At 31.9% G+C, this 25563-nt stretch overlaps 1 protein-coding gene across 3 annotated transcripts in view; it reads right to left on the bottom strand.

The window, feature by feature from the left end:
• GABRA1 (gamma-aminobutyric acid type A receptor subunit alpha1) overlaps window positions 1-8555 on the bottom strand; it is a 57483-nt gene extending 48928 nt beyond the window's left edge. The window contains exons 1-3 of one of the 3 annotated variants that reach the window (XM_031953633.1): window positions 8070-8555; window positions 5688-5769; window positions 2465-2577 (exon numbers count right to left, since the gene is read on the bottom strand). In XM_031953633.1, coding sequence (XP_031809493.1) covers window positions 2465-2577; window positions 5688-5758 — 184 coding nt within the window. In that variant the 5' untranslated portion in view covers window positions 5759-5769; window positions 8070-8555. Of the gene's footprint in view, window positions 1-2464; window positions 2578-5687; window positions 5770-7944; window positions 7966-7992; window positions 8047-8069 lie in introns of those variants that run through there. The other 2 variants (XM_031953634.1, XM_031953635.1) reach the window with 2 other exon arrangements.
• Between the last annotated feature and the right edge of the window lie 17008 nt (window positions 8556-25563).

The raw sequence follows: 25563 nt of genomic DNA, 5'->3' as shown, positions 1-25563 counted from the left end.
GGAAGGGTCTCCACATACCCTATGTTCTTGTAAATCAATTACTTAAGTAATCTGTATATTTTTGCACACCTAAATCAGATCTCTTTCATAGAATCATGCATTTAATGAATCAATAAGGAATTTAAGAAGACATTATATTTAAATAAAATCATAATATTTGTAAGTTATATTTTGTTATTTTCAGTACATTATGGCAATACCATATTTTTTACAAAAAATAATGTTTATATAATAATGTTATAAACAAGTTGAGATTAACCAAATCTATCATTTTTCAAGATTTTAGAAAACAAAAACTTCTCTCTATTTTTAAAAATTACTCTGTATTTTTTAAACTTAGTATTCAGTGGGAAATGCATGTGAATTTCGTAAATGATATAAATAGGATGCATGTAAAAATCCTGGAAAGGATTTCTTTAATTATGTCAGGGGCCAAAATGGCTTTCATTGTTTTCAATTCATCACACATTCCAGGTTTTGAGGAAAAAAATGCTGTAATTGAGTTGAGCCTGAGCCACATATAAAGATGGAGATTAAGGAGTTTCATTGGCTTCCATATAATTATGTTTAAAGATAAGTACTTTGTAAATTAAGGTAGCATACTCATACTTTTTCTTGTACCTACACTTTGACTTTGCAATCCTTGACATGCAGTATAATATCCCATTTCATAATAGATTATATTGAAAGATGTGCTAATAATGACCTAATGAATATTTATTTTAGAGCTGATCCAAATGTTTACATGAAAGCAGATAAAACTTTGACATACCATATATACTCTTTCTATTTTTTTGTCATTCTTTTACATGTGGATTCACATTTCAATTGGCAATTATTTCTACTACAAATTGAAGAAAGATGCTTAAATGAAATCTAAAAGAAATGTAATTTAATCAAAATATGGAAAGTCCTTTTCAAAGAAGGAATATTTGAATTTGACAAGAAAAGACAACTAATGTGATTTCTGACATATGCTTGACTTGTGACTTTGACAAGGTAGTCCCCTCAGGCCTTCTGAAATAATAATGGCACTTGGCAGCCATCACAATAGTCCCATAATACTCTCAAATGACTCACCTTCTTTAAAGAATAAGGAAGTTTCAGGTGATTAGATCAGAATCAGATCTTAAATATCTGAAACTAAGTAGCACTGGGTCATATGAGATTTGCCATTTTTCCATCAGTATTTAATAATGGTACTTGTCATTTTCATAGAATGGCCTAAGAATTTGAATCATACCTTTTAATTCTGATGTAATTATGATTTCTTTTTGTTTGAACACACATCAATATTTCAAAAATTCCTGATTTCACATCTTTAATTAAAAACTCCATTTACCCAGAAGCTAAACTCTCTATGCTTTACTAAATTATCTTTATGAATTTAGTGAGTTAGATCAAGGTATTAGTTGACCATATTTTGATGATTAGCTTCATCAATTTTAGTAATGCTTCTTTTAAGATAACAAAAATATTGTCATCATGCGTATACTCAAGACCTTTTTAGCTTCATAGCCATTATTAGAGCTATATGCTGCTGTTTTTAAACATTTCATTTATGTAAAACAACCTGTTATGCTTTTGGTGTCTTGCTTTGGTTTAAATATGAAAAGATTATAAATATCATGTGAAGTGCTTCATGATTTGTGCATTATCTTCCTACTAGTATCATAGATTTAGAACTAGAACACATTTCAGAAAAGACCTAGCCCAACCTATTTATTTTAAAATGAGGAAACTTATACTAAGAGAAAATAATTAGCTTGCCCAAGGTTAAACAAGTGAAAAGTGGCAGGGTTAGAATTTGAACCCAGTTGCTCTGACTTAAAATGCATCACCTTTACCGTAATAAACATAACTAATTAATTTCTCCCTTCCTACATCTATCATTAAAACCTAATGTTATTCTAACATTTCAAAGCAAATAAAAAGATAAAATTCAGGATATTTTCAAAGAAAATAATCTCACTGTTCTATTCTCTCTGAGAAAACATTCTTTGAAATACTAAGTTATAGATCAATATATACTATTGCAAATCACACCTGTGAATAAATATACCTATGTAAGTGTTGCTCAAATTCAGTGTTGCCATAATAATGCCTGATGAAGTACTAATGCTTTTCATTAGATCCTTAAGTAGCATGATATTAAAATTTGACATTATTCCTTGAACTAAGGAAGACAAATCTTGGGAAAAATGTTTCCCATGTATGATAAAAGTAAAATTCTTAAACGTTTTATGCTTTCTCACATCATCATGAAATATTCTTATGTGTAGTTCTAGCAAGTACATCTCAAATTACTTAATTTCTGATAAAATATTTAATTAGCATGGAGCAGTTTTTAACAGTTTTTCACTAGGTGGTACTTTTTATAATTTTAAAGTTTACAGAGTGATCATTACCTAAATTAAAGGGTTAATAATAATTTGTGGAAAAATAATTAAATAATATCACAAACCTCCCAATCCTGGTCTCAGGCGGTTATCATAACCATCTAGGAGTCGATCCAAAATTCTTGTAAATACAGTGGTATTGTCTTTAATTTCATCTTGTAGTGAAGTTTGTCCAAAGCTGGAAAAAAAATAGCAAATACAAATTCCTTCCAATGAAATATTCATGCATTCTTCAAAATCAAGCAATCCTCAAATCAACCATCTGTTTTTTTTTTTTTTTTTAATGAATCGCCTGTAAAATCTTAGGATAAACACATTTTCATTTTTACTTTATTTACTGCTTTTAAAAATTCTATTTCCATGAAAGCTAAAGTAATTTTTATCTTTATGTAAATGGAAAGAATGCATTTAAAGATTCCTTAGTCATTTCAGTAACATCCCAGGCATTTGAGCAATTTTCCAATTGGAAGTTTTTTGTTGTTATTGTTGTTACTTTTTTGTTGTTACTTTTTTGTTTGTTTGTTTGCTTTTGTTTTGTTGTTGTTGTTTTGGGGTTTTTTGGATTATTAATATCACTGATTAAGAATGTACCTTAGAGATCATTTAAGTAAGAATTAATGGATAAGGAAAACTGAATCACATGGAAATAAATTCCTTGAGGTATTCTGTCTAATTAGTAGCCCAGAGAAAACTATAAATAAGTCTTCCCTTTAGTCCGTCCAGTTCTCCTTTCACTGCATTTGACTTGTATAGCATTATTGGAATCTATTGATTACATACATATTGAACCTCAGGTTAATAATAAAAGCATTTTGAACTTCAACTTCCTTGCTTTCTATGAAGTCAATTTCATTCATGTTTTTGAAGCAATCAACTAAAACATTATTTAATTATATTTTCCATAATGAAAAATGTTATTCAAAATTACATTTTTAGAAGTGAGGTCCCCCTTCTAGTAAATTTGAAGTGATGCTACTAAATAGTAGAATCACATTTTTAAAAATTATAACAAAGCTTAAATAATGATAAATGCAAAGTTTTTCATCATAATGTTATTAATTGATAACTGATATGATCTTTAAAAGAATGTATTGGGCAGGGTTCCTTTTCCTCAGCTTCTATGGATTTTATTGGGTTTGAAGACACAAATGAATGAATAAATTAAACTAGATATTCAAAGTTTTTTGGATGGACCAAAATGATGCTATCAGAATGTCATTTAAGAGGAAAGCATGAATAAATAGGAATTCAATGTTTATTAGAGGAAGGTCCAAGTTATCAATATCATCTTAGTTCATGCTAAAAATAAAACAATTTTAACATTTTAAATGTTAAAAATTATTATAACTAAATTCTTTCCAATCCAAATTTTCCCCAATTAAAAGAAACATCTTGTTAAATTTGGTATTTTTCTACCCTAAATATTTGTTTTAAACTTTCTAACCCAGTTTTTCAATGAGTCCTGCATTTCCATGACCTCTACTTGGCAGAAGACGGCAGGAATGCAGAAACAGTCCCCTGATGAAATTTCTTGTAATATTCAATGTCACTAAACCAAATGCTGTATATGTATCATTCCAAGGTTATTCAAAGGTCACATGGAGAAAACACAAAGTACAACACAGTATACCTTAAACCATAAGAAATATGTGAGTGTGCATTAAAAAAAAAAAATAATAGTGGGTAGAAAGGAAGAGGGAAAGACCATGAAGTTATAGAGTAAGGCAAGCCAATTTTACGTAATTAATAGCATCTATTTGCCTATACTGTACTTATTAAATAGTTTTACAGATGTTTCCAAATATAAGCTCTATTGCTGTAACTTGCATGGATTAAGAAAACATACTATTTTCATTCTAAAACACTTTGTTCAGCATAGTAGGATATAAGTATTAAATGAATTTTTATCATGCTTCCTTTAATGCTTTTTACTAAAGAGGACCAATTTTGTTAAAGTAGTGGAAATTGAGAGCTTTTTTTTTTAATAATGCAATTTGTTAATTTGATCTTTTGTACATAACACTTCTATTTTACTACAACACTGAAACAACTATCCAGAACATGGAATGATGATAAAGAACAAGACCATTTATTTGGTATATACTGAATATATTTTTGAAAGGAAATGTTAGTTACTGTATGTGACTGGTTTCATACTAAACCACCATATAATAAAACACTGTACACTAACTCCATCTACAGGTCATTACAATAGTGACACCATATAATTTTTTCAAAAAGCAATGAATTACATTTAAATCTTTCAATTAGTTTTTCTTATTGCAAGCTATATTCTTTACTCATCATTTAAACATCCTTTGCCATAAGTGGTAGCAAGACAGAAAGGTAAAACAAACAAACAAAAAAATTAATATAAATTCCTGTGGAGTACATGAATTTGGAACACTAAATTTGTTTGTCTCCAATCATAATTTGAATAAACATGTTTTATTTCATTATCTTTTGAGAAATATTTTGGATTTTGCATTATGACTAATTTATCTTTGTGAATAGGTGAATCAGGTATTGATGTTTTTTTAAATAAAAAATTGTTTTGAAAATAATTGGTCCATGAAGTGTTACCAAAAATATATTGTCTATGTTATTCAGATTAGGTTAGTGATGGAGTTTTATTTTTGATATGATAATAATTTTATATGTTAATGTTTCTCTCCCAACCAATTTTATATCCCACATTGCTCACTCATTAATACAAAGGTCATATTTTGCTTAACATGTTTAAAGATTTACTTAAAAATGAATTAAAAAAATAAATCATTCTACATATATTTAACCAGGAAAAGTTTAGTTTTAATTATATACATCACCATTTTAAAAATAAAATCTATAGCTCAAGCCTGAGCTATTACTTTAGAAGATAAAGGTGAGTCTGCACACATGTCCACCTAATTTCAATATAGAGATATATTATTTGACAGGACATACTATATGTATCTGAATTTGGGAATATTTTTTCTATGAATTGGGAAGTAGCATGTTATAAGCAGATCTTATTTGGAAATGAAAAGTTCAGTCTTAAAATATAATGCTATATCCCCATATTCTTTGTCAAAATCTGTTAAGTATAATCTAATTAGCATGCCATGCTAAGAAGTGGCATTATTCTTTCAGGCTACTCTTCTTTATACTTAGCTGGGATTTGACTCCAATTAACTTTCCTGAATTTCCTTAGAAGTGTTTCCATTCAGACAAAATTTACTTCTCCCTGTCTGAATAAATGAAAGGTTATAGAAATATTCATGCAGTTTTAAAATAAAGTCTCCCCACCTTTTTCCAGCAAGTGCACTCAGGAGCGTCCAGGCCCAAAGATATTCAAAAAGACCAAGTTTCCTCTTCATGTTGGTTTTTCCTAGCATAAAAGTATAATAAGTAGATATCAACATCCCCTTCAGAAAAAGTCGGGTTGTAGCCACTAAGGCTGAGGCCATTTAGATGAATGCTTTCAAGTCAGGAAATGACCTCACAGTAATATGACACCTCATTGGAACAATACAAACATGGCCTCATCCATTTTCTACTCTCTCTTTTCAATTCTCCATTGAGAAATGAATCTATACCTTCACCCTCCTTGGAAAAGCACAAATATTTAAATACTTTCTGATGTCACTTTCTCAACTTGAGAACTGTCTTTTGGGACCTGACTTTTCAACTTTCCCAGTATGAATAAAATCTTCCTATTCCTACTTTTATTTTTTTTAATCTTAAAACTTGGTCATCTTAAGTTTCCAAGAATTTATTGTGTAGTAACTTTTAAAAACTATTTCTCATATCCTGGAACGTATATTATTTTAGAAGCTAATAGAAATGATTTTTTTGTTTAGTTTTGCTGGCTGTATTTCACCTTTATATTCTTCATCTATCTTTATCTCAGACCTGATCATGCTTTTCTTTATCTTTTGAAACCTACTTGTTTGTACACAAGAATAATGGTGAAATTCTTCCCCTTATGATTTCCTATTCAGTATGCACACTAACACTTCCAAGAGACTAAAGGACATACTTTGTAATCCAGCCATGTGTTGGTTACACATACATACAAATACTGGCATTTCATATCCCTATTTTTATTTTTATTTTTTCCATGCTACCTGCTCAGAAGTGTTTCCTTCTAAAGGGAGTATTTTCATATGGAAGCTAACAGAAATTGTTTTGCCATCATTTTGTATAGCATATTTAACTTAAGATGAAATGCAACTATTACTAATTTTTGCATTTTGATATTGTGGATTTTAAGGAGAAGAAATGGTAGGGAGGTTTCAGGAATGTAAACTTAAAATATATTCATGACTACAGTTTTTTAAAGCCACTTTAATATCTGTGTATTGAATAGATTTGTATATTTTTGAATTCACTTTAATTAAAACATCCAGAAATATAAATGGAAATTTGCATCTCAGTAGCTGAGAAGATTAATGAATTACAATACATTAAAGCAATTAATAAATTGAGTACTCTACAGTTTAATATGATGTTTCTTTAAAATAAATCCACACTGATTTATTCCATACTCCCAGGGTTTATTTAAATCAGTTTAAAAAAAACCAGTTATAATCAGATATATGAGCAACAAAATATAATGTATTTTGAGCAAAATGATCTAGAGATAAGAAATGCTAAGCCATCAATAGATGTGGATTGATTTTATTTTTGGCTTTGACAAAGATGAGTTAAACATAATAGGAAAGAAACAATTAAAATCTATGTAGTAAGAAATTTCATTCAAGTTGCACAAACATAAGGCACCTTTCGATAAAGCAGAAGCTTTTGAATAAAATAAAACAGCTTCTCTTACTGAGCTCAACTAACTTTTAAAAATGCATTTTGTTTTGGTTTTTCTTTAAGTCTCCCAAAAGATTACCTAGGCATTGAGCTCCAAGTCATTGCTTTTCTTTAATATTTTTAAAAGAGAAAAACAATTCCAATAAGGTACTACAGTTGTTGAAGAAGTAAAGTTTCTTGCAACATGAAAAGAGAAATGCAAACATGCCAATTTTCAAAAGAACCCCAGGCTACTTTCTTCTCTACGTGCCTTCCCCTTTTCCAAAACACACGCGCGCGCACACACACACACACACACACATATGCACACACACACACACACACACACACACACACACCACACCACACCATACCACACCACACCAATGTAAGGGCTGTAAAAATATATATTCTTGAGTTTCTCAAATGCAAAATGAGAAAGACTTCCAAACGCAAAAGCATTTCAACAGCATCACTGAAAGAAGGAAAAGATGCATTTAGTGCATTTAGGTGCTAGATTAAAAGAGTGCCTTTACCCAAAGCTTACATTGAAACATGTTTTGCTTCTCATTATTTCAACTTTGGACGACATCCCTCTCATCCCCACCTTTGCAGAATAGATCAAAAAATTCTTATTTTTCCCCATCCTCTTCCAAGAATAAATTTCAAATTCAAATCTACCCAAAGCCAGTGGAGAAGATGAAGGTAAAGTAGGGGGTGATCCAGCGATTACTGAGGTTTTCATCCCCCCCCCATTCTTTTCTACCTGCTGTGGAAACGGGCTCTTCGCATTCTCCCTCTCCCTCTCTCTTACCCCTGTAGCTTCCTGATCTCTCAGGCTTGAAAAACCCACGTTCAAAGGTCTGCTCGCTGTCCTGGAGCAGCACTTACCTCCGGCCCCCTCCAGGCACTGGATCTCTGAAGATGCGGGCGGGGGGCGGAGGGGGGGCGGGTTGGGAAGGAAGGGTGGAAAGTCTGCTAGAGAAAATCGCCAAGAAATCGGAGCTGGTGAGAGTAAGGGATGGCTGAGGAACTGGAGCTGAATGTTGTCCCTGCTTCTGCCTCTCACTCATACAGTCTGAGGCATCATGGACTCTTCCGTACTTCAATGTTGAAGATTTCACACCCAAATTTCTTCCCAATATTCGGTCTGCAGATATACAACAAAAGATTTCTCTTTACCAAGACAGTAGTAATACGTCCCAGGGTAAACCGGATGTGAAATAGGCAGTGACTTCATGCCAGAGAGATTTTATTTTAGAAAGGAAGGTGGTACCAGTCGCTCCATCTAGAAACCAATCCGCCCATTTTTTTATATGCAGCACAATTTAACTTGCTCTGCTCTCGTCGTAATCCCCCTCGCTCTAGCTGCAGACTCAAATCCTTCTACAATCTGCACCAGGCTTTTTTTTTTTTTTTTTTTTTTTTTTTTTTTTGAGGGGGAGGGGATGGGGGAAATTGAGAGATTACATTTGAAATCATTTGACACTTGCAATTTACTAACAGATTATTTTAAAGCTTTCCTATTAAAATAAAACTGTTCTGCATTAGTATTCTATCTTTGATGAATTATTTAACAGTTGCATAAATATGAATGATCAAGAGTTTTGAAATGCGGAAATGTAATGTTATAAATGAATGAAACACACTCCCTTTCTCTTTCTCTTTCACCTCTATATATGTACAATTCTCTGTGTGTTATATGACATGGAGCGATGAGCCTGAAGTTCAGCAGCAATAGAAATGTCCGCATCCTTACACTTATGGAACGGGACAGGGACAGGACTGAGAAAACTCCTCTCTTCAACTGTCTTTTACTGCTTTCAAGGACGTAAGCGAGCGCGCTTTAGGGCTGTTTAATCTGTGCAAAGCAACTGTGTGACTATAGAAAACTCGGACGCATATTTGAGTCTCTATTTTGTGAATTTTGAGTGTTTAAGTTGAATAAATAGAGCTAATGATTTATAGGCTCAAGAAAACAACAAGTGCCCCCATTTCCGTATTTCCCTCTCTTGTCCCAAACTCCGTATGTCTGTGCGGGGTGGTGAGAACAGTGGTGGTGTTGGTGATGGTGGGGAACGATAGATGAAAAAAACAAGAAAAAAAAAGATCTTGGGAGAAGGTCCCTTTCACTATCCTTCTTTTTATCTCCTCCCCTCCCCTCCCCTCCCCTCGCCCACAATCCTTACCTCGACTTCTCTTCCCTCCCTCTTATTCCGTGTTAGCTTACGTGCTCAGTATTGTTAGGGTAGGTCGTGGGTGTTCACGAGAGTCAGTATAAGTACGTTCCCATGTAAACAGAGATGATGGTGGGTCTTTTCTCAGATTTTGTGAATGACTGAGTGTTAAAAAAGGATTTATGGGTGATGCTTTCAAAAAGCTTTGCTGAAGCTTTGACTGAGACAGCCCACATTACTGGGAGCTGTCCTTTCAGCACCACCACCCCCGGAGCTCTAGGTGGTGCTGAATAGTAGGGGTAGTATATTCAGGACAGACCCCACTGGAAGAAATTAAAGAGACTAAAGCTTTAACTAACTTCTTGTATGTTTATAGGAGAATGTTAGGAAAAGGATTGTGTGTGTGTGTATCTCTCTCTCTCTCTCTCTCTCTCTCTCTATATATATATATATATATATATATACATATATATATATATAATTATTCATTATATATAAACATTCATTAAGGATGTTATTTGACTATCTTTTGAAGTTTTTGGAATAAAATTTAATTTTACATTTATAAATTAAGTAGAAATTTATCTTTACCCAATTCCCCCAGCATGATTATGTTATTCTAATTCAAACGAGATGGTTCCTCATTTTAATACGAAAGATTTCCAGTGTTATAGAAAGTCATTCTGCTCTGGGTAACATTGAATAGAAAATATTTATCTCAAAGGAATCATATTATTAAAATAATGCTTGAGTTTTTCTGCTTTGCTGGTTGATGGCTAACAATTTCAACAATTTCTTTTCAGTTCTTGCTTATATTCGAAAACAATCAGAAGTTCATCTTTTGTTATTCTTTTAGGTTAAATTATTCCAATTATTTTAATCTGCTAAATGAAATGTCTTTCATTTTGTTCATTTGTCTCATGACAAATACACTACTAAAATTGGTCATTTAAAGAATATGCTCTTGCAAATTACTGGCCAGAATTTTATTCTTGAACATTAGACTCTGAAAAGCAAGACAATGATACACTTCATACTTATGATGTGCGATATAACTGTACATTTTATAGTTATAGAGTACCTATGAATATTTAAAATTAGGTCACTTCAGAAATATCTTACTATTCAATTTGAAACTGTAAGGAGTTTTCAATATGCATGTCATGGAATTTATATTGTTACTGTGTCTTCAAAGTGAGACTCATGCTTTCCATTATAACTGTTTACTTTTTTCCCAATTGCATATAATAATAGATTCATATTTCTATATGCTGTGTGTTTTTTTGTCTCTTAAACTGAATATTGAAAATCTGTATTTTAAAGCCTAACAAGATTTTTAACCTACATGAGAAAAATATTATAATTTAACATTTTGTCTATTTTTATTATTCATCTAGTGTCATTTCATAATATTCATGAATGAAATTATAAATTCTAAGTAAAATTATCCCTGAAAATCATTTAATTTACTTACATCTTTAATACAGTTAGTGATAAACTTATGATTGTGCACTAATGCCACCTTTTTATCTAAGTAGACTAAATAATTTTGAGAACATATTACTCTGCTATGAGAAAATATATTTGAGATACCAAGAGCTAAAGTTTCTTGTTTGAAGTCACAGAGGCAATTAGCCTTGTTCAAGGACAGGCTCATCCAGTCTTTATTCACAGTCTATGAGTATCAACTATACTATCTATTTTTTTAATGCATAAATGAGCTACAATACTTTTCCACTACATGTTAGAATTACCCACTTCAATTCATTATTTGGTGCATCAAGATTTCCTTGTATTTAAGAAAGAGGAATTATCCTATACATTCTAAGAAGTATGGTAGGTAGAACACATAGTAATAACGAACAGTAAGGAGTAACTTTATACTTCACAGAGACTAAGGATAGTATAAAGAAATGAGTTGGATTTCTAATGCAATATTTTGACATGACAATAAAACAAGTACTTGTGAAATGCCTGCTAGACCAAGAGTAAAATATTATGAAACACAAAAAAGATAATTTTACTTTATCAGTTTTTTTTTCCTTGACATTTAAAAATATGGTATTGAGTTTATTAAAGAAGAGATTTCTAGCTTCTTTGTCATTTTTATGAGGGAAATGAGCAAATGTAGTAGAAGTTACTTCATAATTATACTATATCTTTTCACATTTTGGGGCATTAACAATTGTCTTTTCTCCTTTGTTTGGAACAGAAATGAGGATTATTTTTAAGAGAAAAAAAAGATGTGGCTAAGGGCCTAAAATAACTATTGCAGCTACTAAATATCTATTATAAATAAAGTCATAAGAACAAATCCCCTCCCTAAACTGGCAAGAATAAAATCTGTTAGTCCATCTTGAAATAATCCATAAGTAATTAATATAAGGATAATGGTAACTATATTAAATATATTTTGAACATGTACATTCATTAGTGAATTGATAATTTTTTCATCAATAATTTTTCATCAATTTCATCAATTATTACAATTATTACAGTATTTATGTTACAAGACATACATATACATAGGACATCAGTTTCATCAATAATTGTTGAAAATAAATCTTGTCTTGTAGCTAATTTTGTCAGTTTATCTGGTCAAAAAATTTAGCTTTTGGAGGCTGATTTTCTGTTTAAGTTCTCAACTTGTTTTGCTACTTGTCTAACTAAGATATTAGGCTGTCATTTGACCTGTACTCGAAAGCTTTCTAGTTTAAGAAAATCTGTTAAAACTGTATTCTGCATATTTATCTCCTTGGGACTCAACAGTATCTCTCCATTATAGTATGACACTTGAGTGGAACTGAATCCAAAAATTTGAGATGATAGTGATAAGAGGATTTTGCATTTGTTTAATGATTCTTGGTTTTCTGAATTACTGCTAATGCACTTCATGATTTAATCCTCAGAACAAACCTAGAGGTATCTAGAGCAAATGTTTTCTCATAAAACATCTCTTATTTCTCATAAAAATAAACTGTGGTAAAGAATGAATATGTGATTTATCCAAGATAATACAGCTAGTTGAGAATTGATGAACCTGTCCACAGATTCCTGCAAGGAAAGAATATATTTCTTACCCCAAGTATACAAGGTAAAGATTCTATATATTCATTGGATTGTAAAATAGATAAAGAAGGTATAAACCAAGAAAAAGTCAACTGTCACACACTTCTTCCCTCCTTTATATATATAATACATATAAACATGCATGCACAGCTTCCACTGGCCTTATACTTTCCAGGAGAAATATTGCAATGACATTTTTTTTATTTTCATAGCCTCAAAAATAATCTGATGTCCATTGGTGGTAAGAAAGTAAAATTCAAGAGCAGAACTCTCTTTATTTAACAGTTGTGTAAGTAGGGCACTATCCACTTTTCCTCTGTAGCTGAGATTTTAGCTCATCAGCAACTCACATGTAACCCAGATTTGCCCATTTTCTTTCAAAGACTTTTATTTTCACAGATGTCACACAAATCACCAGAAGTAAGGATAGAAAAATATGGATTTATTCATACTAAGGCAGGATAATAATAATAAGTTGATGCTTTGAAAGACATCATTTACTTTTCCAAATCAAAAGGAAATGTCTATGTTGTTCAGGTCTGTGAAAATGTTATAGTTTTATTATTTTTATGAGTACTAATTTTTCAAAATGGTGAGATAAGCCAAATTTGAAGACTAAATTGTATAACTTTTAAAATGTTATATTCAACATATACCGAATGAATGAATCTACATTGTTGTATTTTTAAAATGTTAAAGTTTTGCACAAAGATTCACATTGTTAAAAATAAGATACTTTAGAACTAAAGAAATTTATTTTCCTTAATTCACAAATTATAAAACTGAGACTAAGAGTTGTGAAATGTCTTCTCAAGATCAAACAAGTAATCTCTGAAGAAGTAAGGAAGAAAAAAAAAAAAAAACAGGTTTCCCAACTTTCTTTTTACTGCCAGAGAAGGAAAATTTTAGTTTCTCCTGCAACTCCAAAATGTATTACTTTAATCATGAGGTTTCACATTGTTACTAGGAAATCCTTACTATTAATTTAATAAATACTTATTATTCACTTTTGCTCAGTAAAATGGTAATCAAAGAGTTCTACATTATTATTCAAATGTTTAAATTAGTTTTCAACTCCATCTATATGATACAATGATGTTTCAGTTTTTCCATATTCTCTCAAGCATTTGTCAACTTTCCTGTCTTGTTAGAAAATTTGATAGTATCAGGTTGTACCTAAGAAGCATTTTAATTTAAATTTCTCTAATCAGTAGAGATTTTGAACACTTTTTCACATGAATATGGCAGGTTTGACTTTCTCTTTTTAAAATTGCATGTTTGTATCCCTTAGTCATTTCTTAAATAAAGAATGACTTCTTTGATTTTTTGTAATAAATTTTATTTAGTTTCCTATATATTTGGGAAATGAAGCCTTTATCACAGAAAATTGATGTAATTCCACACCCTGCCTTTTTCCAGTTTTTAGTTTAGTTTTGTTTTTTTTTCTAATGTTGGTTGGATTCATTTTGTTTGTGCAAAATCTACTTTTTTTTCATATTTCATGTAGTTAAAATTATGTGTTTTACTTTCCATGATTCTTTCTTTAAGTCTTGTTTGCTCATAAAATCTTTCTTTAGTCATGCCTCTGATAGCTACATTTCCCCATACTCCTCTATTTTATTTATGATCACCTTTTATGTCTAAATCATTTATTTATCCATTTTTACCTCATATTAATATACAGTATGAGATAGTGGTCTATTTCTTTCTTTCATTCTTCCTTGGCCAAATTGCTTTTCAATTTGTCATTTTTTTTTTTTTTTTTTTTTTTTTTTTTTTTTTTTTTTTTTTTTGTCAAATGGAGAATTTCTATCCCCAAAACTTGGATCTTTGGGTTTATCAAAAACTAGATTATTATGGTCATTTACTATTTTGCTTTTCATACATAATGTATTCCACTGACCAAACATTATTTTCCTTAGCCAGTACCAGGTTGTATTATAAAATAGTTTAAAATCTGGAATATCTAGGACTTCTTTCACATTTTTTCATTGATTTTTTAATCTTTTTTTTTCCAGATGAATTTTCCAATATTTTTCTAGTTCTACAAAATAATTATTCAGTAGTTTGATTATCATGACAATAAATAAATAAATTTACTTAAGTAAAATTGCCATTTTTGTCCTATTGGCTCAGTTCACACATGAGCAATTAATATTTGTTAATTGTTTAAATCTGTTTTATATTTCAAAAAAAATGTAATTATGTTGATATGATTTCTAGATTTAACTTGGTGGGTAGATTTGCAAATGTTTTCTGTTATTTGCAGTTATTTTAAATTAAATTTCTCTTTCTATCTCTTGCTCCTGTGTTTCATTGACAGTATGAAGAATTGATGAGGATTTCTGTGGGTTTATTTTACATCCAGAAATTTTGCTGAGGTTTTTAATTGCTGCACTTAGTTTTTTAGTTTATTCTCAACAGTGCTTTAAGTATACCATCATATTATCTGCAAAATATGCTAGTTTGTTTCCTTGTTAACCATTTTCATTCTTTCAATTTATTTTGTCTAGTCATTGCTATAACTGACATTACTAGTACAATATTTTATAATAGTGGTGATATGTATTTTTCTTCACTAAACATTTTATTGGGAAGACTTTACTCTTGTTATGTGTGTATGCATGTGTGTATATACACATATACATGTATATGTGTGTTGTTTACTCTTTAGAGTTTTATATAGATGCTGATTATCTTGTTGTGAAAAGTATTGATTCCTATGCTTCTGGTGTTTTAAAATAAAAATGTATGTTTTGTTTTACTAAAGGTCTACTTTTATAAATCTGTTATATATTTGATGTTTTTATTATTGATATGTTCAATTATACTGATAGTTTTTCTAATATTATTAAACTAGCCCTGCATTTCTAGCATAAATTCCATCTGGTCATGTTAGATAATTTGTGATATATTGATAAAATTTACTTGCTAGGATGAAAATTGTGCATTGATATGCAATAAGGCAATGAAGCTAAGTATGTTTTAATTCCTCTGGTTTAAGGTATAAGAACCAAATTTGCATCACAAAATGAATTTGGTAAGACTTCCTTACTTATTTTTTCTACTACTTTCCATAATATTGAGATTAATTACTATTTAAATAATTGGCAAATCCATCTGATCTAAAATTTTTTCCCTGTAGGGAGCTCATTGGTGGTTTATTCAACTTTTTCCCCCCTAAAATCAGATTGTTTTAGGATTCTGTGCTATTTCCTCTTATGTTAATCTAGACAGTTTAAATTTTTGGAAATATTCATCTATTCACTTAAATTATTAGCTTTGTTGACAAACAATTAGACAAATAACCCCTAATAATTGCCTTAATTTTATCATCATTTTGGTGAATTTATCACGTGTGCCTTTAATACTGCTAAATTGGTTTTGTCTCTTATTTAAAAAAAAAATGATTTAGTAGTTGAAGTTTTTTATACTTTTATTTTTATTAATCTCCATTTTGATTGTCAGAATTTCCATTTTGGCATTTAATTGGAGATATTTTATTTGTACTTATTTTATTTTTTTTAAGTTATTGAGCCAATTAGTTAATCTGTACTTTCTCTGTTTTATTGATGGAAGCATTTATAGATATTATTTCCCTCATAAGTACAACATTACCTATATCTAATGAATTTTAAAAACTTTTCCCCTCTTGCTCATGTTCCTTATGACCTTTTTTTCTATTTTTATTCATTTTAGGATTAGATTATTTATTTTCCAATTAAAATTCTAATTGATATTTTCCTTGCCCTTTATGAATTTATTTTTCATTTTGTTATTGTCTGAAAAGGATGAATTTAACACTTCTGTTTTACTGCATTTAGTTGTGAGGTATTTTTGTTTGTTTTTGCTTTTATATTATTATTTTTATTGAAGATTTTATTTTCAAAACATATGCATGGATAATTTTTAAACAGTGACCCTTGCAAAACCTTGTGTTCCAATTTTTCCCTCCCTTCCCTCTACCTCTACCCTAGATGGTAAGTAATTCAATATGTCTTAATCATGGCAAAAATATATGTAAATCCAATATAAGGATATATATTTATACAATTATTTTGCTGCACATGAAAAATCAGTTCAAAAAGGAAAAAAATGAGAAATAAAAAATTCAATCAAACAACAACAAAACAAGTGAAAATATTCGTTTCCACAGTATTCTTACTGGGTGAAGATGTCTCTCTTCATCACAAGATCATTGGAAATTCCCTGAATCATCTCATTGTTGAGAAGAACCATGGCCATCAGAATTGATCATTGTATAATCTTGCTGTTGATATGTACAATGATCTCCTGGTTCTGTTCATGTCACTCAGCATCAGTTCATGTAAGTTTCTCCAGGCTTCTCTGAAATCATCATGCTGATCATTTCTTATAGAACAATAATATTCCAGAACACTCATACCCCATAACTAATTCAGCCATTCTGCAACTAATGGGCACCCACTCAGTTTCCAGTTTCTTGACACTACAAAAAGGGCTGCCAAAAATATTTTTGCACATATGTGTCCCTTTCCCTCTTTTAAGATCTCTTTTGGATATAAGCCCAATAGAAACACTGATGGTTCAAAGGATATGCACAGTTTGATAACATTTTGAGCATAGTTCCCAGTTGCTCTCAGTTTTCTCACATCCCCTCAGTCTGAGAGATGTGTAGGGGTACCTCAGAGTTGTCTTAATTTGCATTTCTCTGATCAATGATGATTTAGAGAAACTTTTCATGTGACTAGAAATAGTTTTAATTTATTCATTTAAAAATTGTCTGTTCATATCCTGTTACCATTTATCAATAGGAGAATGGCTTTAATTCTTATAAAGTTGAGTCAATTCTCTATATAGTTTAAAAAATGAGACCTTCTCTGAACCCTTAAGTAAAAAATATTTTCCCAAATAACTGCTTCCCTTGTAATCTTGTCTGCATTAGTTTTGTTGTACAAAAACTTTTTAACAATATAATCAAAAGTATCTATTTTGTTTTCAATAACAAGCTCCAGTTCTTCTTTGATCACAAATTCCTTTCTTCTCCACAAATTTGAGATAAGATCTCCTGCATTTTTCTAATTTGATTATATCACTCTTTATGTCTAAATCATGAACTTATTTTGACCTTATCTTGGTATATGGTGTAAGGTGTGGGTCAATGTCTAGTTTCTGCTATATTAGTTAACAATTTTCCTAGCAGATTTTGTTAAATAATGAGTTTTTATCCTCCAAACTGGGATCTTTGGGTTTGTCAAACAGTAGATTATTATAGTCATTGAATATTTTGTTCTGTGAACTTAACCTTCTCCACTGATTTACTACTCTATTTCTTTGCCAGTAGCAAATAATTTTGATGACTGCTGCTTTATAAAATAGCTTTAAGTCTGGCATAGGTAGGCCACCATCATTGTTTTTTTTTAATCCCTTTAAATTCTTGCCCTTTTGTTCTTCCATATGAACCTTGTTATTAATTTTTTTTCTAGATTTGTAAAATAATTTCTTGACGTTTGATTGCTATGGCATTAAATAAGTAGATTAATTTAGATAACACTGTGATTTTTATTATATTAGCTTGATCTATCTGAGCACTTGATATTTTTCTAATTGATTAGATCTGACTTTATTTGTGTGGCAAGTGTTTTGTAGTTGTGTTCATAAAGTTTCTAACTTTGGCTTGGCAGGAACAGTCCCATATATTTTATATTATCCACAGTGATTTGAAATAGAACTTCTCTTTGTATCTCTTACTGCTAGACTTTGTTGGTAATATATAAAAATGCTGATAATTTATTTGTATTTATTTTGCATCCTGCAACATTGCTAAAGTTGAGAATTCTTTCTGGTAGTTTTTTAGTTGATTCTCTAGGGTTCTCTTAACTATACCATCATATCATATGCAAGGAGTGATAATTTGGTTTCCTCATTACTTGCTCTAAATCCTTAATCTCTTTTTTTTCCTTATCACCAAAACTAACATTTCTAATACATTTTTGAATAGTAATGGTGATAGTGGACAGTGTTATTTCACCTCTGATCTTATTGGGAATGGTTCTAGTTTGTCCCTATTACATATGATGCTTGCTGATGATTTTAAATAAGTGCTATTGATCATTTTAAGGAAAACAACATTTAAACATTTATTCATATATTTCTTTCTTTCTCCATTCAATTTTCTCCAAAATCTACCATATCTAACTTTTCTAAAGTTCTATTTACTTTCTTAACTTCTTTCTTATTTATTTCATGCTTTGATTTATCTGGTTCTGAAAGAGCAAGTTTGAGATTCCCCACTAGAATTGTTTTGCTATCTATTTCTTCTTGCACTAATCCTTAGACTATCTCTCCTAGATTTATTTTCCAGGTCTGTTGTTTTCCCAAATAGATATTTGACATTTTTCCTATTTTTTCCATTTTTTTGGTTTTGCTTGATTGATTCTTGATGTCTCCTCGAGTCATTCATTTCCATTTGTTCAGTTCTGAGTTTTAATGAATTATTTTCTTCATTTACATTTTTATTTCTTTTTTTATTTGGCCAATTGAGTTTTGAAATGTGTTGTTTTGTTCTATGGCATTTTTTCCCCCCATTTCACCAATTTTTTTAAAAGAGTTATTTTCTTCTTCCAATTCACAAATTCTGTTTTCCTGGGAGTTATTTACCTTTTCTAATTCACAAATTCTGTTTTTCAGGGAGTTGTTTTCTTTGTACACTCTAATTTTAATGAATGATATGCCTTATCCAGACTCTCTTGCAAGGTTTTCCGTTCTCCATTCTTCTTTTAGCTCTCTTTTAAGATTCTTTTTAATTTCTTCTATGAGAGCCTTATGTGGGGGGGATCATGTCATATCCCCCTTTGGAGCTTCATTTTGAGACAATCTGCTTTTAGTCTTTTCAGGGTTTGAAATCTGCTCTCTTTCACTATAGGAACTATCTATAGTTAGAGCCTGCTTTGCCTTTTTACTCATTAAAAAACAAAAAATGCTAGATTCTGTTTTTGGGGCAATGAGGGCTTACCAAGTTTCTTGAACAGGCAGCAGGAAGTGATAGTGGAGCAGCAGCAGAATGGCAGCAGCTGCACTGGGATCAGCTGCCATACTGTGATCAAGCTGAGTCACTCCTGGTGCTCAATGGGTGTAGCCAGGCCCCGGGAGACTCCAGCACTTTGGGGTACACTCTTTACCATCTGTGTTTATGTTGGAAATTTTATAACTACTCTGCTAATCTACTGGCTTGTAACCAGAGCAGAGTAGCCAACACTTCAGTAGAGTCTTTCTCACAGATTCTCCAGCAGCGACACCCCACTCCTGGTCTACTTTGCATATGCTGACTTCCATGTTCTGCCTGCCTGTCTATCTGTGCCTGCGCTTGGTCTGGCCTCCTCCAATGCCCATGCACAATCAAATCAGACCTTTTCTGGCTATCTTTGAGATTATCTTCTGTTGATAATGTGTTGTACTCCTGATATTCATGGGTTCTGATAGTCCAGCACTAATTTGGAGGCTGAATTTCATAAATAGTTTGAGGGTAGTAAGGGAGCTCAGAAAGAAGAGTGTGTCCTCTCCACCATCTTGGCTCTGCCCCAGTCCAATAATCTTTAATTTGTCTCTCCTAGATCTATTTTCCAATTCTGTTGCTTTTAAAGTGAGGTATTTTACATTTTCTTCTATTTTTTTATTTTTTTTTGTTTTGTTTGATTGATTTTTGATGTCTCATTGAATCATTTATTTCCACTTGTTCAGTTCTAATTTTTAGTGAATTATTTTCTTTAATTACTTTGTTTAGCTTCTCTTGTATTTGGCCAATTGAATTTTTAAATGACTTGTTTTGTTCTGTGATTTTTTTTTCCATTTCACAAATTCTGTTTTTCAAGGAGTTGTTTTCTTTTTTACATTTGTTAGCTCTATTTTGTAAGGAGTTATATGCTTTTTCCATTTCCCTAAATCATTTTTGTAAAGAATTTTCTTCAGATAATTTCTATGTTTTCTTTTCCAAAGCCTCTTGCAAAGTTCTGATTTCCTTTCCCCTATCTTTCTTCTAATACTTTTAAGAGCCTTTTTGAATTCTTCCAAAAGAGTCTTCTGAAGCACCAGACCTAAAGTCAGGAGGACTGAGTTCAATCAGACACTTAACACTTTCTAATTGTGTGACCCTGGGCAAGTGACCTACCCTCAATTGCCTCAGCAAAAGGGGGGGGGTTGTGAAATGGGGACCAATGCATGTTACCTTTTAGGGCTTCATCTGGTGACAATTTGCTTTTAGTATCCTCATGTTTTGAAATCTCTTCTATTTCTCCATAAAAATTATCTATTGTCAGAGTTCTTATTGCTTTTTTGTTTATTATTTTTTTTTAAAGTTGAGGTCTGCTTTTAGGGCAAATGGGAGATTGTCCAAACTTCATCTAAAGGCAACAGTGGCTATGCTGTGTCAATGCAGACTAACTTCTGGTGCTAGGTGGATGTGGCCAAGTCTGTGATATTCTGGGAGTTAGGAGCTCAGTATTTGCCTTTTGTATTTGTGTTGCATTTCTTGCAGATAATCTGCTGATCTACTGTCTTGCAACCAGGAGAAATTAGCCAACACTGCTGTAGATTTGTCCCAGTAGATTCCCCCTGTGCAGGATGGCACACTGTCCTGAGTCTCTGCATTGCCTGCACTCCCAAGAACTTGTACTCTGCTGTCTGTGCTCAGCCTGCCTCCTTCCATAAATGATTGAAGTAGACCTTTTCTAAAGATAATCACAATTATCTTCTGCTGTAAATTTGTTACACTCCAAATGTTTATGGATTCTGTCACTCCAAAACCAGTTCAGAGGCTTGATTCCCTTTTTAATTTGAGGGACATCAAGGAGAGCTCGGAAAAAGAAGCTTCTCTGCCATCTTGGCTACACCTCTGGTTTTGTTTTTCTTTTAACCACAAGCACTTTTTGATGTATCAAAGAACCCAATTTTAATGGAATAACAAAATATAATCATGGATTGAGATATTTTGTTATACATACAATGAGAAAATATTTTTGTACATCTTAAGAATTTTAAATATGTCATAAAGCCACTAAAATACTTCTGTATTACATTACATTGGACTTTTAAAAAATTCTATATTACATCATCTAAGCAGTAATTTAGTTTCATTGCCCTGTGTGAAAGCCATTGATAATTTGCATCTACACTGATCCATGTGACTACCTCCTTAAACCACCCCACTTTATCAGCTGGCATTCTGAAGAAGGGTATGACAAGTACTTTCCCAAAGAATCCTGAGTGTATCTTGATCAGTTTTCTCATGCAAATAATGAAGCAAGAAGCCAAGAAAAAGATGGTTTAGGGCATTTACAGAAATAAAACAACTCATACAGTCGTTAACATGACAATCTAATTCAGGGAAGTCTCAATTAAGCTGGCTTTGGCACGGACTTTTTCCAAGAGCCTACAAACCCATTTCAGGATGTGTGATGAATGCCAGATGCCTCATTTCTGAAAAAATCAGCTGCAGTATATATGTGAAGCTAAAAAATTAGCTAACCAGGAGACAATCATTCATATCTTTGGACCTGTATCATGAACTGGCTATGAATTTCAGCATAACCATTTGCAAAGTCAATTTTAAAGAGAATCTGTGTACAAAATTTCAGGAAGCCGAGAACAATCTTCAAATCTCTTGCTCTGGAGTAAGTTAGGCACTTGCTTAACACTTGTTTATCAATTTAGATACCCAAAGTTTAAGATATTTCAGTGTAGTGATATTGAAGTATAAACAATGCTGTGGGTGTCAATACTGAGGATCTCAGAAGATGCTAAGCTTGTCTCCACTTCTAAGAATCCATGAACAATCTCACATACATATTGCCATAGAAGCAATCCTGATAATAGCAACTCAGAAATTAATGGTGCTTCCATATGGATGGCCAATTTCTGAAGGATAAATATTGTACTAATAAGAGTAATCATGCAGGTCAGAGACAAAAAATGAGGTGACCTAACCAAGGACCCACAGAAACCTTGACTGCTACCTCTATCTTGACCACTCATTTTCAGGAAGGATGCTTCCACCATGAAATCTTTCAACTATAATACTAAGTATAAGAAGCTTAGGGATGTTCCTCTTCTTCAAGGGAAAGTGGTTAGTTTCCCAAAAACTCTGGAAAGATGATGTTTTGCACTTTTGAGTAGAAAATAATTAAAAACCATCAAGCCCTCTCACCAATTTTATAAGCCCTGACAGATGAGAGATTTGGCAATGTGGTAGTCATAACTTGGAAGAAGGAAGAACAAAGGAGGGTGAGGTATGTTAAAAAGGAACATTGAGACTGAAGGCTCAGTATATGGCTGTACAGTTATATATGTACTTATGAAGAATTTAAAGAAAGTTGAGGAGATGTATTAAACCCTAACTAGAGCATATATGTGTCAGTAAAGGTGCTTTGTTGGCTTTTATGGGATGCAAAATGTGTGGGAGTGCTTGCTTCCCTCCCTCCCTTTCTTTTTTTTTTTTTTTTTTTAATTTTTTTTTATTTAATAGCCTTTTATTTACAGGATATATACATAGGTAACTTTACAGCATTAACAATTGCCAAACCTCTTGTTCCAATTTTTCACCTCTTACCCCCCCACCCCCTCCCCTAGATGGCAGGATGACCAGTAGATGTTAAATATATTAAAATATAAATTAGATACACAATAAGTATACATGACCAAAACGTTATTTTGCTGTACAAAAAGAATCAGACTCTGAAATATTGTACAATTAGCTTGTGAAGGAAATCAAAAATGCAGGTGGGCATAAATATAGGGATTGGGAATTCAATGTAATGGTTTTTAGTCATCTCCCAGAGTTCTTTTTCTGGGCATAGCTAGTTCAGTTCATTACTGCTCCATTAGAAATGATTTGGTTGATCTCGTTGCTGAGGATGGCCTGGTCCATCAGAACTGGTCATCATATAGTATTGTTGTTGAAGTATATAATGATCTCCTGGTCCTGCTCATTTCACTCAGCATCAGTTCGTGTAAGTCTCTCCAGGCCTTTCTGAAATCATCCTGTTGGTCATTTCTTACAGAACAGTAATATTCCATAATTTTCATATACCACAATTTATTCAGCCATTCTCCAACTGATGGACATCCATTCAGTTTCCAGTTTCTAGCCACTACAAAAAGGGCTGCCACAAACATTCGTGCACATACAGGTCCCTTTCCCTTCTTTATAATCTCTTTGGGATATAATCCCAGTAGTAACACTGCTGGATCAAAGGGTATGCACAGTTTGATAACTTTTTGAGCATAGTTCCAAACTACTCTCCAAAATGGTTGGATTCGTTCACAACTCCACCAACAATGAATCAATGTCCCAGTTTTCCCACATCCCCTCCAACAATCATCATTATTTTTTCCTGTCATCTTAGCCAATCTGACAGGTGTGTAGTGGTATCTTAGAGTTGTCTTAATTTGCATTTCTCTGATTAATAATGACTTGGAGCATCTTTTCATATGACTAGAAATAGTTTCAATTTCTTCATCTGAGAATTGTCTGTTCATATCCTTTGACCATTTTTCAATTGGAGAATGGCTTGATTTTTTATAAATTAGAGTTAATTCTCTATATATTTTGGAAATGAGGCCTTTATCAGAACCTTTGACTGTAAAAATATTTTCCCAGTTTATTGCTTCCCTTCTAATCTTGTCTGCATTAGTTTTGTTTGTACAAAAACTTTTCAGTTTGGTATAATCGAAATTTTCTATTTTGTGATCAGTAATGATCTCTAGTTCTGCTTTGGTCATAAAGACCTTCCCCTTCCACAGGTCTGAGAGGTAAACTATCCTATGTTCCTCTAATTTATTAATAATTTCATTCTTTATGCCTAGGTCATGAACCCATTTTGACCTTATCTTGGTGTACGGCGTTAAGTATGGATCAATGCCTAGTTTCTGCCATATTAGTTTCCAATTTTCCCAGCAATTTTTATCAAACAGTAAGTTCTTATCCCAAAAGCTGGGATCTTTGGGTTTGTCAAAGACTAGGTTGCTATATTTGTTGACTGTTTTATCCCTTGAACCTAATCTATTCCACTGATCAACTAATCTATTCCTTAGCCAATACCAAATAGTTTTGGTAACTGCTGCTCTATAATATAATTTTAGATCTGGTACAGCTAAGCCACCATCATTTGATTTTTTTTTCATTAATTCCCTTGAAATTCTTGACCTTTTGTTTTTCCATATGAACTTTGTTGTTATTTTTTCTAGGTCATTAAAATAGTTTTTTGGGAGTCTGATTGGTATAGCGCTAAATAAATAGATTAGTTTAGGTAATATTGTCATCTTTATTATATTTGCTCGCCCTATCCAAGAGCATTTAATATTTTTCCAATTGGTTAGATCAGACTTAATTTGTGTGAAAAGTGGTCTGTAATTTTGCTCATAAAGTTTCTGATTTTCCCTTGGCAGATAGATTCCTAAATATTTTATATTATCAGTAGTTACTTTAAATGGAATTTCTCTTTGTAACTCTGACTGTTGGATTTTGTTAGTGATATATAAGAATGCTGATGACTTATGTGGGTTTATTTTATAACCAGCAACTTTGCTAAAGTTGTGGATTATTTCTAATAACTTTTTAGCAGAATCTCTGGGGTTCTCTAAGTATACCATCATGTCATCGGCAAAGAGTGATAATTTGGCTTCCTCATTGCCTATTCTTATTCCTTTAATCTCTTTCTCAGCTCTTATTGCTATAGCTAGCGTTTCTAATACAATATTAAATAGTAACGGTGATAGTGGGCAACCTTGTTTCACTCCAGATCTTATTGGGAATGGTTGCAGTTTGTCTCCATTACATATGATGCTTACTGATGGTTTTAAATAGATGCTGCTGATTATTTTAAGGAAAAGTCCATTTATTCCTATACTCTCAAGTGTTTTTAATAGGAATGGATGTTGGATTTTATCAAATGCTTTTTCTGCATCTATTGAGATGATCATATGGTTTTTGTTAATTTGGTTATTAACATGGCCAATTATATTGATAGTTTTCCTAATATTGAACCAGCCCTGCATTCCTGGTATAAATCCTACTTGATCATAGTGTATTATCTTGGAGATGATTTTCTGTAGTCTTTTTGCTAATATCTTATTTAAGATTTTAGCATCAATATTCATTAGGGAGA

The sequence above is a fragment of the Sarcophilus harrisii genome, chromosome 2 (assembly GCF_902635505.1).
Source record: "Sarcophilus harrisii chromosome 2, mSarHar1.11, whole genome shotgun sequence".
NCBI lineage: Eukaryota > Metazoa > Chordata > Mammalia > Dasyuromorphia > Dasyuridae > Sarcophilus > Sarcophilus harrisii.
Note: the sequence above shows the minus strand (reverse complement) of the source record. Positions and strands in the feature narration are given on the sequence as shown.